Below are 12427 nucleotides of genomic sequence, written 5' to 3'. Positions count from 1 at the left end.
TACTAGGACTACAGTGATGTCCAATACCTCGAAATGAAGATCTAAGTCTCTACTTTCACCCCCAAAAAGAAAGTTAGCTTTTAGCATGTTCTGTACTCTACTTATAACCCTTTTTATACACCCCATGTTCATCAAAAAAGCCTGTCTGGGAAGAGAAAAGGGAGAAAAAAGCATTTTTGTAAAAGGGCACAATCTCAGGCATAACTCACTCTCAATTCTTTTATTTTGAACTGTATTGACATCAGACATGTAAATATTATTCGTTAGGACACAAATGACAAAAAAAAAAATATATATATATATATATATATATATACACACATGAAGTGCTTTTTTTTTACATTCAACAACACAGTTTACTCGGTGTGAGTGTGCAGACAGACAGACAGACAGACAGACAGACAGACAGACAGACAGACACACCGACAGACAGACAGACAGACAGACAGACACACACACACACACACACACACACACACACACACACACACACACACACACACACACGATCCCCCATTTAGATTTCTAACCCAACATAGGATAAGCAATAACCACGCCCTGTGGCGCTGGGATTGGCCAGGAGCAACACTGGAGGGCACGCAGCCCAGCGATTTCATAACTGAAGAGCTCTTGAGAAGGACAGCGGGCTGCTGTGAGTGCCTTCTGCCCGCTGCTGCCTAGCTGTTCCTGTGTTTATTTTTGATTTGTTCTGGTACACCCGTCTCCCTATCAACTCTGCTATTTGATCGTTCCCGTTTTCCCCTCGGCTATTCAACACGTCCTCACCGCCCTCGCAAACTGATCGATCATTTCCTCATTCCTCCGATGATCAAACACATCTCTTGATTACTTTCTCCCGTTTTCTCCTGGCTGGCACAGAGGAAGGCGACTCCAGCTCGTGCCGAGGGCGTTTCAATTGCGTTTCTCCTGTCTGCACAAGGAAGCGTTACCCGTTCTCTGCTTTTCCTCTTGCTAGATTTCAAAACAACAGCTGCGGTATGTGTTTGATCGCGTGCTGTCGGCTACCCTTTGAAGGCAGGGACCTGTGTCTGTGTGACAGGCTGGGCAAGTGTTTGCTGCAGGCGCTGCACCAATAAAAACAAAAACACGTCAAACACGTCCTTGGCGGGGAAGGCCATTGCTGATAACACGTCAAAGACGTCATTGGCGGTGAATGAGTTAAGAGGGCCTGGTGATGGGTAATTATTACCTCTTTATTAATCTCTTGGTAATATCTCAGTTTTTTCAGGTGCGTGTTTGTTGGCGAGCAATTTCCTCTTTTTCATCTCGATGCGCAGTTTCCATCTTCCTCCTCTCATGAAAAAGGAAGGTAGTAGAGGAATCTATAGAGAGCAGTGTAGGAAATTTAAAAAATATTTTGGGGGCAACTTTTGCCCCCAATGTCTAAGAACCTGGAGGCATTTACAAAGTTTGGGGGGCACTTTAAAAAAGTAGTAATTGTGCATAAAGTTGCTAAAGCGTAGTGTGAACAACAGCGCAGTTTGTGTGTGTGTTCTTCATCGTTGTCTTCTGGCAACCAGCCTGCAGTTGCTGAGTGTGTGTTAGAGATGGAAATGAAATGAATTGAATGACAATCAAATTATCAAAATATTGTTGGCAATTTTTGCCCCTGGACCATGGTTTTTAGGGGCATTCGGAGATTTCTTGGGGCCATTTTTGCCCTTGCCCCTGGCTAAATTCCTACACTGATAGAGAGGAATGTGTGAATGCATTTTTGGATGAATGGATTCAAGCGTTCCTTAATTTGTTAAGTGACAGATTGTAAAATCTGTTCCTCACATGATAGCAGGCCTGTATGAACAGGGCGTTTGTCTCAAGTGTTAAGCACTGTAATGCCATGTGGATGCACTGTGTGTGTATTACCAGGGGACCATTTGTATGGGTAAAGGATTTCTATGTCTTCTCTCTAAATATGCGCTTGTAGCCAGATGGAAAACATCATGATCGATAATTCCACTTACGCACATAGCAATTGATCAAACACGTATTATTTTGCTTTTACCAACACAAGCCGTTCCCTTTACAGAAACAAATGCTACACTTTCTGCACCACTAGATTTTGGATGCGATTACGCTAATTATCTACTTAACCGTACAGCATGCTGTTATGCAATGGATAAATTGCATCAAATTGCGAGATCACTGAAGGGTTTACTGTGTATGATGTGGTGTTGGCGGTTGATTCCAGAATTTGATGACACTAAAACGGGTTTTCTTTCCAGATTGTCTATGTGGTTGGTAATAATTACAATTCCAGGAATCTCCCGCAGTAGAAGTGGTCCACTTTGAACTGGACTTCTGTATGGCTGCATCACAACCACATATGTGGGGGGGGGGGGGGATTGCTACACGCATGCTGCTGTGCTGTGTGGGCTTCACTAAGAGCTGAAAAGGGGAAAAGGATAGGTGGGCAGATAGTGCTGTGTAGGTCTCTTTTGGCAGGAGATATTGATATGCCATCTGTGTGTGTGTGTGTGTGTGTGTGTGTGTGCGTGTGTGTGTGTGTGTGTGTGTGTGTGTGTGTGTGTGTGTGTGTGTGCGCGTGTGTGTGTGTGTGTGTGTGTGCGCGTGTGTGTGTGTGCGTGTGCGTGTGCGATTGAGTGTGACGGGGTGTGGCTGCGGGGAATTGATGCATCGGTGGCATGGTGCCCAGGATGCCGCCAACTCCCTGCCTCTCCCCCTCCCTCCTGTCATCACCCCCTCACCCCACCCCACCTCATCAGCCAGCATCACTCTTCCTCCTCCACCCTCTTCCTCTCTCGCTCTCTGTCCATCTCTCTCTGCCACCATTGCCCTCTCAGCATCACCTCACAATCTGATCACCCAAGCACTTTTACCCCCCCCCCCCCCTTCTCTCTCTCTCTCTCTCTCTCTCTCACTCTCTCTCCTTGCCTCTCTCTCCTCCCTCATGTCTCCATCGCTGGCTGCTGTGGCCAGACATCAAGGTCAAATCTCTCTCGCTCTCTCTCTCCCTTTTGTCCACTCATTTCCCCCCCCTGCATTTCCTGTTCCCTGTTCTCAAATGTCCATGTCTATCTCTCTGCCGGTCTGGCCGCGTGTATTTCTGCTATTTCTGTCTGTCGTAACATCTAGGAGTTCAGGGCTTATTATAAGAGTCATCGTATATTTTACAGCACTTTTCAAAGCACAATTAAAAAGGGCTTTACAATATAAAAGCAAGGTAAGAAACCTAAAAGTAATACTTCGGTTCGATGCCCTGAGCATTTTCACAACTGGCGCTCTTGCAAAATGGTACAGATCTATTTGATGAATTTGTGTGGTTGGAAGACTCCAATATGAAACTTTTGCATTTGCCACTTTCTTAGAAAAGGCTTGGTTGATGAGGAGGAATGAAATGTATACCGTAGATAAAATAAGAAAAAGAAAATGTATATATTTTGTGTAACTGTGTCATATAATCCCATGTGGGATGGGCCACAATGTGGCATGACACGCAAATAAAATAATCATTCATTCATTCATTCATTCATTCATTCAATAGAAATAGAAATCTACACCTTTGTGATGTAAGGCAGTGTTTCCCAAACCTTTTTCCTGGGGGCCCACTTTAAAAATGACACACCATTGCCACCCAAATTCACAATAGCTTATTATCTTATCTTATCTTATCTTATCTATAGACCTTATTCGATTGACGTCACTCACGTACGGGCACGCCCACCGCCGCCATGTTCTCGACATAGCGCTGCAGCTCTTAAGTGACAACCTATGTGAGAGCAGCGTTTATAGGAAGCTAGCTGCCGTTAGCGTTACCTGTATCGTTCCAATTGTGTTCGGATGGTGACCTGCGTTAGGCATGGCTGTAGTAATGACAGCAATAAAGTCCCCGTGGTTTGTTTCTATCTCTACCGTCCACAGACGTGAAGGGAGCGAGACTGAGGATACGTCAGCACAGGAGAGGTGTGTGGATAGTTGGGAGAGACAGGTGAAACTTTCTGACAGCTCCTCACAGCAAAGTCTGTTCACCTCGTTTTTTCTTTTGTTTATTATTAAAGGCATTAACGGCAGCATACAAACAACAACTCTGGGGTTTTTATTGCTGTCATCACTATTGCTATTTTGTAATGGAACAGAAACGACAATAAGGCCGTTACTATAGTTGTCAGCTGCAGGACGGTATGTCAACAATATGGCGCTGTCCGGGGTTAGCGAATAAGGTCTATAAATCGTGAGAAGAGCGAATTTGTGCAGAAATGAACATTCCTGAGATCCAGATATTTGTATTGCCATTTCCGCATTACCTTATATTAATGGTTATTTAATAAGACTATGGAAGAAATTCTGCAAATTTATTTGGTGACAGAAAGTTCACATCATCATGTAATCTGTAATGGCAAATTCAATTATATCGTGTAAAGAAACTCCGTCTGCATCCATTTATTGGCTCAACGGGTTGGCCAATAGGCAGGGATTAACAAAGCTGATTTGTCCATTTTGGACTAGTTCTAAGACAAATTAAAACATTGCTGTCTATGACAGTCAGACATATGGGAGAAATGTTCTCTTGAAATTGAAATTTCCTCATATTTCTTCACACAATATTACAAAATTTACCATTACATCCAGATTTGTTTCAATCCCATACATGGTAAATTCAACCAACATGAAGGAAAACCCATTTACTGGCAATGGTGAAAAGAAAAAACAGAAATGGCGACCGCAGATGACCAGAGTAGCATTTATGGTTCTCCGATATCACTCCCCAAGGGCCTCCAGTCTGCGCAGACTGATACTCCTTGTTCAGGGAATGATGGAGAAATAAGGAGGAGATGTTGAAAATGAGTTGCTATTGGGATTGGATAGAAAACTAGAGATGGACGGAAACTATATTTCTTTTAATAGACTCCTCTCCTCTCCTCTCCTCTCCTCTCCTCTCCTCTCCTCTCCTCTCTCAGTCAGGACTATCAACATGGGATCTTCCAGTCAATTGGTTTTAAGGAGTTTCACGACTACCTGACCGCTCCTGAAAGCAGCAGCCAGCAAGAGAAAGACACGCTCCGAGACAAAGGTCAGAGAATACCTGACCAAAGTCACAGAGATGGATTTAGATTCATCGACCGGCCGACTGGTTGATTAATCAACCAGAAAAATCTATTAAACGATTTTTTTTTTGGCCCTTTGGTCTTCTCGATCTATAGCTCCTCCCCCTATCTCTTCTCTTTCTCTGCAGGTATAGAAGCTTTGAAGATTGCTACGAGGCGCTATGCACGCAAACAGAATAAATGGGTCCGTAATCGCTTCCTTAAACGTGAGTGCTCTCCACCCATCCTATCCTGTGTGTGTGTGTGTGTGTGTGTGTGTGTGTGTTTGTGTGTGTGTGTGTCCGTCCACAGTCCAGTGCCTTAGTAATCAGTGGTCTCTTTAACAAGATGAGATTCACTCACCCAATTACACACAATAAGCCTTCTCACCCACCGTATTGTTTATCGGGGTACATAGAGTAGTGTGTGCGTGCGTGCGCAAACAAACTAATTTGTGAACAAAATAGCGCTTCTTTATAGGTTGATTAAATTTAAAGTGCGTTGACACATTTTACTTATCTGTCTGTGTGTTTCCATGTGTCTGCTGAACAGTTTCTAATTGGAATAATGAAAGAGGCCATCTCATATTTAATTAATTTAATTCATTTTGAAATGTTTTAAGAGAGGTTTCTGCGACTCTTGACTTTCCGCATTTGAAATGGTGTGACGGTGCAGAAACCTTCCAGAACGACTCCCCAATTGAAATGTGTCCGGTGCGTTTCTCGCACCCTGGCTCTTCCTCCACGAGGCAGGCCATGCAGGAGCGGAGGGTCATCGCTGGTCAGGCGGTGATCTTCTTAACTCATTGAGTGCCAGCCACTTTTGGAGAACGGACGCTCCCAGTGCCAGAGTTTCAGAGCGTTTTCAGTGATTTCTCGAGGCCCACAGAATATTGTGTGATATTACTATGTAAACACCGAACACGCACAAAGAACGATAAGACTCTCTTCTATCATCTGCAAAAAAAAGTTTATTGATATAATTTTCCGTTCTTTAGTTATCACCCGGAGAAGATAGGTTGATTTTAGCAAAAACACACGTTTCAATTTAGAAGCTGAGATATTCCGCCTTTTGTGAAATGAAGCATTTCAAGCACATCATTGACTCTGAAGCTAATATTTTCTGATGTAATGACACCTCAAAAATAATTTCCTTCAATAAAACAGTGAAAACAAAGGAATTTTGTTTGGCCAAATAATATTTTTTAGCTGCAACCAGCAGCGCTGGCCCCTGCGTGCGCAGACCCTACACCTTCTTGCTGGTCTTGATTTACTAGGCATCAGATATTCTAGCTTGTTTGCCTGTCTCTCTGTCTATCGAGCCTGCTGCTGTCTGGGTCTGTGTTTACTGTCAATGGTTGTATACTGCCCTGCGTGCCCCACCCCCCTCCTCCTCCTCCGTGGGAGTGTCTCTGGGGCTCTGCTGCGTTTGCTCTGCGTTTGCTCTGTCTGCACTGAAAAGTGCGCTGCATCCCCCCGCTTTTTCACAGCGTGTCGCCGGCTCCCAACTGAGAATAATGTAACTTTTCAGAAAGAAGCTGGTGTCGGCAACTAAATCATATGGAGGGGCTATCGCAGCGGAGACGGAGGGGCTCAATTGTGGCAGCAGATTGACTGCTGTTCACAGGCACAGCTAACGTTATGCTTCATGCATATCGATGCGATTTCCGTTTCCTCATGACTTCTTCTCTCTTTTTTCCTCGCCTTTCTCTAATCTGGAGAGCACTGTCGCCACCTAATGGGTCGGTAAAATAGGTTATACACATTCAACATGCCCCAAAATTTTACAGGAGATGGATCTGGCTTTGATCCACGTCCCACCGTCAAAAAACGCAATTGACGACTTTAGTCGTCATTGGCACTCAACGTTACTATCCGAATTGACGACTAAAGTCGTCATTGGCACTCAATGAGTTAATAACGTCGCGATGACTACAGTTGCCTTGTTTGTAGTCGTGGAAATCTCTGGTGTAGCTGGCCTCAGTGCTAGCTAGCATCGCTGCTACACCTAGCGGTCAGTGAGGTCTACCAATATGTATCGTTTTTACCAAGTTGAAAGATGTCCACGTTTACTAAAATGTAGCAGTGTTTGTGATAGTACTGCATTTTTAAAACTATGGAAATCACAAGATTAATGATTAGTGATTAATCGTTTTGATTTGATGCAGCACGTGTGAGCTGCTGTGACATTGTAGAAGGGATAACGTTTCAAAATCCATTCCCGGTATACATCTGCATCTAAAACCCTTCACTGCCTTTTTCCCCCCTCTGGTATACATCTGCAGCTAAAACTCTTCACTGATTTTTTTTTTCTCTCCACTATTTCCAAGACCAGGTCTCTGGTGGTCCAGTAAAACAACCCACCACATAGAAATGCACTATAATGGTTGGTTTGTTGCCAAAGCGGCTGGTAACTGGAGAATGGACAAATGTGCCTACTGCAGCCAAGATCAACCTGTGTTTTGGCTCGTGGCGACTTCCCACCCTGGTTGCAGCCACTTGAAGCCGAATATGTTTGAAATGTGTATAAAAGCCAAGTGTGTTCCTCTGCCCCACCAGCAGCATAACACCCCGGGCTCTCTGCCCCACCAGCAGCATAACACCCCGGGCTCTCTGCCCCACCAGCAGCATAACACCCCGGGCTCTCTGCCCCACCAGCAGCATAACACCCCGGGCTCTCTGCCTCACCAGCAGCATAACACCCTGGGCTCTCTCCCCCACCAGCAGCATAACACCCCGGGCTCTCTGCCCCACCAGCAGCATAACACCCTGCCTCTCTGCCCCACCAGCAGCATAACACCCCGGGCTCTCTGCCTCACCAGCAGCATAACACCCTGCCTCTCTGCCCCACCAGCAGCATAACACCCCGGGCTCTCTGCCCCACCAGCAGCATAACACCCCGGGCTCTCTGCCCCACCAGCAGCATAACACCCCGGGCTCTCTGCCCCACCAGCAGCATAACACCCCGGGCTCTCTGCCCCACCAGCAGCATAACACCCCGGGCTCTCTGCCCCACCAGCAGGATAAAACCCCGGGCTCTCTGCCCCACCAGCAGGATAACACCCCGGGCTCTCTGCCTCACCAGCAGCATAACACCCCGGGCTCTCTGCCCCACCAGCAGCATAACACCCCGGGCTCTCTGCCCCACCAGCAGCATAACACCCCGGGCTCTCTGCCCCACCAGCAGCATAACACCCCGGGCTCTCTGCCCCACCAGCAGCATAACACCCCGGGCTCTCTGCCCCACCAGCAGCATAACACCCCGGCTCTCTGCCCCACCAGCAGCATAACACCCCGGGCTCTCTGCCCCATCAGCAGCATAACACCCCGGGCTCTCTGCTCCACCAGCAGCATAACACCCCGGGCTCTCTGCCCCACCAGCAGCATAACACCCCGGGCTCTCTGCCTCACCAGCAGCATAACACCCCGGGCTCTCTCTCCCACCAGCAGCATAACTCCCGGGCTCTCTGCCTCACCAGCAGCATAACACCCCGGGCTCTCTGCCCCACCAGCAGCATAACACCCCGGGCTCTCTCTCCCACCAGCAGCATAACACCCCGGGCTCTCTGCCTCACCAGCAGCATAACACCGCGGGCTCTCTGGCCCACCAGCAGCATAACACCCCGGGCTCTCTGCCTCACCAGCAGCATAACACCCCGGGCTCTCTGCCCCACCAGCAGCATAACACCCCGGGCTCTCTGCCTCACCAGCAGCATAACACCCCGGGCTCTCTGCCCCACCAGCAGCATAACACCCCGGGCTCTCTGCCTCACCAGCAGCATAACTCCCCGGGCTCTCTGGCCCACCAGCAGCATGCCCGGCAGTAACCCCGCCTCCTAATCCTGTTAGACCCAAGTGTCTTAAGCCACGCCAGGACTTAACCCTCAATACGACTCTGTCTGCCCGCCTGCCTACCCACTGCACTCACCATAATGCTTTCCGTCACCTGTGTGTATGTGTGGGCAAGCGCTTTTGTACGTTTTGGGTATGTTTGTGTGACTGTTGTGCTTTTTGCACGTGCATGTGTTTCTGTGTGCGTGTGTTGCCTGAGGACTAGTGTCCATTTCACCTCCCGTAGAGACCCTGCTGTGACGTGAGCATTCAGAGCAATTTGCAAGCCAGTTGTCTGCGACATCAGGCGGGGGGCGGGGCCACCAGACCAGCTGCACTCTTGAACTCGTTCAATTATGTGAACAGTCTGAAATCCACTAAGTACACACTTGGTGCCAAAGCCCTGGTCGCAACTCCTGTGCCGATCAGCCATAGTGAGTTAGCATACCTGTAACTTGTGATAGACCCTTTTCACAAGGGCCATTTTGTGTGGAAAAGTCAGGGTAAACATGGGTGCAAGCAAAACACTAATGTGGGTTTCCACCTGGAAGTTGGAAACCCTCATTAGTGTTTTGCTTGCACCTGTGTTTACCCTGCCTTTTCAACACAAAATGGCCACTGTGAAAAGGGTCTATAGAGTGACTGAAATCATTTGTGCCCTTCTTGCCTTCTTTCCCTCCTCCCTCCATTCTCTTCTTGCTGTTTCTTTAATAGTAATACATTTACTATTAATAATAATAGTATATAGTAAATAGCATTTCTACACGTTATCCCCGTGATCTTAAGACAGTTGCATATTTAAGAACATGAAACACAAGCTTTAGTGATTTTCAAATCTCTGAAATCTTCAGAGAGAACACCTGCAGTAGCTCCACTGACCAAAAACTGGGGGAATAATTTTGTGCACTCCATATTTTTATTAGTTTTTGCAGCTGTAATTCTAAATGGTTTCAGTGCTAACAGTCATAAAGTAAAATATGTGCCCATTTCCCCTGAAAAATCACTTAACGTACCACCAAAGTGCTCACGCCAGTCTCCTATTCACTGCCATAGGGTGTCTGCGGGTCCCGACGAAGTCTTAAAAATGTCTAAATTATTATTATTATTCAGGGCCTGAAAAGGTGTCAATTGAATCGAGTCAAATTCAAGCCTTACATTCTGTTTAAAATAGCCTGCTTTCGTGGTGTGCTGTTATTTCTTCTTTTGAAAAAATCAGCCCACTTCACTGTTAGTTTAAATGTGAAATTGTCATCATGTTTCCTTTCCGAGTGGCATTGGAGATGTAAAAAAAGAAAACGCCTTACATTTAACCGTGGAGTAGCTCTGTGGTTGGTTTTGATTCTCCGCTCTTGTTTCCAGTGTAAATGGAGACTTATTTATGTTCACAGTCAGATGTACGGGCCACTCCAGGTCAGGAGCGCATAGCCCCCAGGATTTTCCTTCCAAAGCCTTGAACTATTTCCCCAGGAGGGACCTGTCCTGAAGTGCCCCCTGGCCTGTGCTGTCCCTCCCAGGCCACAGCCTTGCCCTCTCTGCCCCCTATCTTTCTCTCCACCTCCCTGTCTCACTGCGACAGTTGACCTCCATTCTTTCCCCTCAGAGCCCCAGTGTAACACACACACACACACACACACACACACACACACACACACACACACACACACACACACACACACACACACACACACACACACACGCCTCAGCTGAGCAGGCTAATCTCTTGAAGCATTACAGAGCTGCCGGGAATGTGGCCCGACCACACAGACTGGGGCCAGAGGGTCACTGAGGGCTGCACAGACCAAACCAAGCATAGCGAGGCTAGTGGGTCAAAGGCAACGATGGATTGAGACGGACAGATAGCCTGTTAGACAGGAAGGCAGATACAACCAAACAGGTTAAAGAGATAGACAGCCAGGCAGATAACAATGAAACAGGTTAGAGAGGCTAAAATTATGTGAATGTTGCGTGTAAAGGCCCAGGCACACCAGACCGACGTCAAAGAAATAGCGGTAACGAGGGCCGACCGTCGCGTCGACGACGTTGTTGTCTGCGTGAGGCCTAGGACTGCGGATATACAAACCATTGTAACTTATGATCATGGATCTACCGTACATGTATGTGAAACTAAGCGCCGTTTATCCGGGCGTTTACATTGCCACACCACTCTCACTCACCACTTAGACGGTTTGGTAATATAGCTACTTCTAATAGATGTCTAATAAAAGGTTGCAAATGGCGCTGGTGTTGTCGGACCTTGTCTGGTCTTTTGCTTGTGGAAGAAGAAAGGAAGAGGCTGAGGCAAAACTATTTTGTTGGTGAAACCGCTCAAGGAGCTTTCCCGAAGGCCATGTTGCTGTGAAAATAGTTGTGTTTTGGAATGATCACATGAGATGAAAGTTGAAAAATGAGAAGAATATTTTGTTTGTGCCCTCTCTTCTCCTGCACTGATTCGCTTATGCTGACCACCAGCCAATCAGAGTGATTTCTCTCACTGATTCAACATGCTGAATCGGCCAGAAAAGCCGGCAACAAGGCCGACTAGAGCCTCTCATTTTAACTGTTGTTTGGAGTGATTTTCAATACAATGAATGCCGAAGAATAAGTGCAAGTACGTATTCTGTAATTGAATCGAGTTAAAATGAGAGGCTCTAGTCGGCCTTGTTGCCGGCTTTTCTGGCCGATTCAGCATGTTGAATCAGTGAGAGAAATCAGAAGAAGAAGATTGTCAGAATCCTGTAGTCTGAGCCCAGCTTTAGCCGTTAGCCACTACATTTGCTAACTAAAGCTGGGCTCAGACTACAGGATTCTGACAATCCTAGCCGATTTTGAAATCTGGCTGTGACACGCACTACAGGAGAATCTTCCCAGATTATCTTCCCTAGAATCTCAAACATGCACACACTACAAGATTTGTAAATGTGGCGCACCACGCACTACAGGATATTATTAAGATTATCGGCAGGATAATCACATTGATGCCCGGCCATACTCCGAACCTGTTTCGTTTTTGGGGTTCCAGCAGTGACCAAAGCGCTCCGCCCCCACCTCACCTCTCTCTCTTTCCTCATTTTCATGCCCGTCTCGCCAAACAAATGAATCTCACGGTAGTTAGCATGCGTGTAAACAACGCGAGTCTATTGTCTGTACAAGTGAGAACACAAACACATGCGCTACCAAAATATATTTCCCTGCTGCATGTCATGAGATCGGCAAAAGTTTGGATAGACTGGATTGCTTCCCGCAGCAGCAAAGCCTTTTTTCCCCACACTGCCTGATAAGACAGGTAGGAGATTACAGCCTCTGACTGGCAGGGGCTCAAAACTACGATATAACAACTTTTTATTCATTGGTCATTCATTGTGATATAAATTAGTGACATTTTCCCCCAAATACTCATGGTTCTGTGCTGTTGGTATTTGGTAGCCTATCTGATACCTGCAGTGCAGCGCATCAAATGAGCCGCGTCAATTAACGATAATGACGGGAGTCTCCCGCAGCAGCAGAATGATGTATTCGCGCAGATTTTCAGTCCTA

The 12427-nt window shown here is 46.7% G+C and overlaps 1 protein-coding gene across 1 annotated transcript in view; it reads left to right on the top strand.

Moving 5' to 3' along the window:
- trit1 (tRNA isopentenyltransferase 1) overlaps positions 1-12427 on the top strand; it is a gene marked incomplete at its 5' end in the record, with an annotated part of 59077 nt that overhangs the window by 36847 nt on the left and 9803 nt on the right. The window contains 2 exons of the mRNA XM_083646751.1: positions 4938-5050; positions 5213-5290. Coding sequence (XP_083502877.1) covers positions 4938-5050; positions 5213-5290 — 191 coding nt within the window. The remainder of the gene's footprint in view (positions 1-4937; positions 5051-5212; positions 5291-12427) is intronic.

The sequence above is a fragment of the Poromitra crassiceps genome (genome assembly GCF_964638095.1).
Source record: "Poromitra crassiceps genome assembly, chromosome: 11".
In the NCBI taxonomy this organism is placed as follows: domain Eukaryota; kingdom Metazoa; phylum Chordata; class Actinopteri; order Beryciformes; family Melamphaidae; genus Poromitra; species Poromitra crassiceps.
Note: the sequence above shows the minus strand (reverse complement) of the source record. Positions and strands in the feature narration are given on the sequence as shown.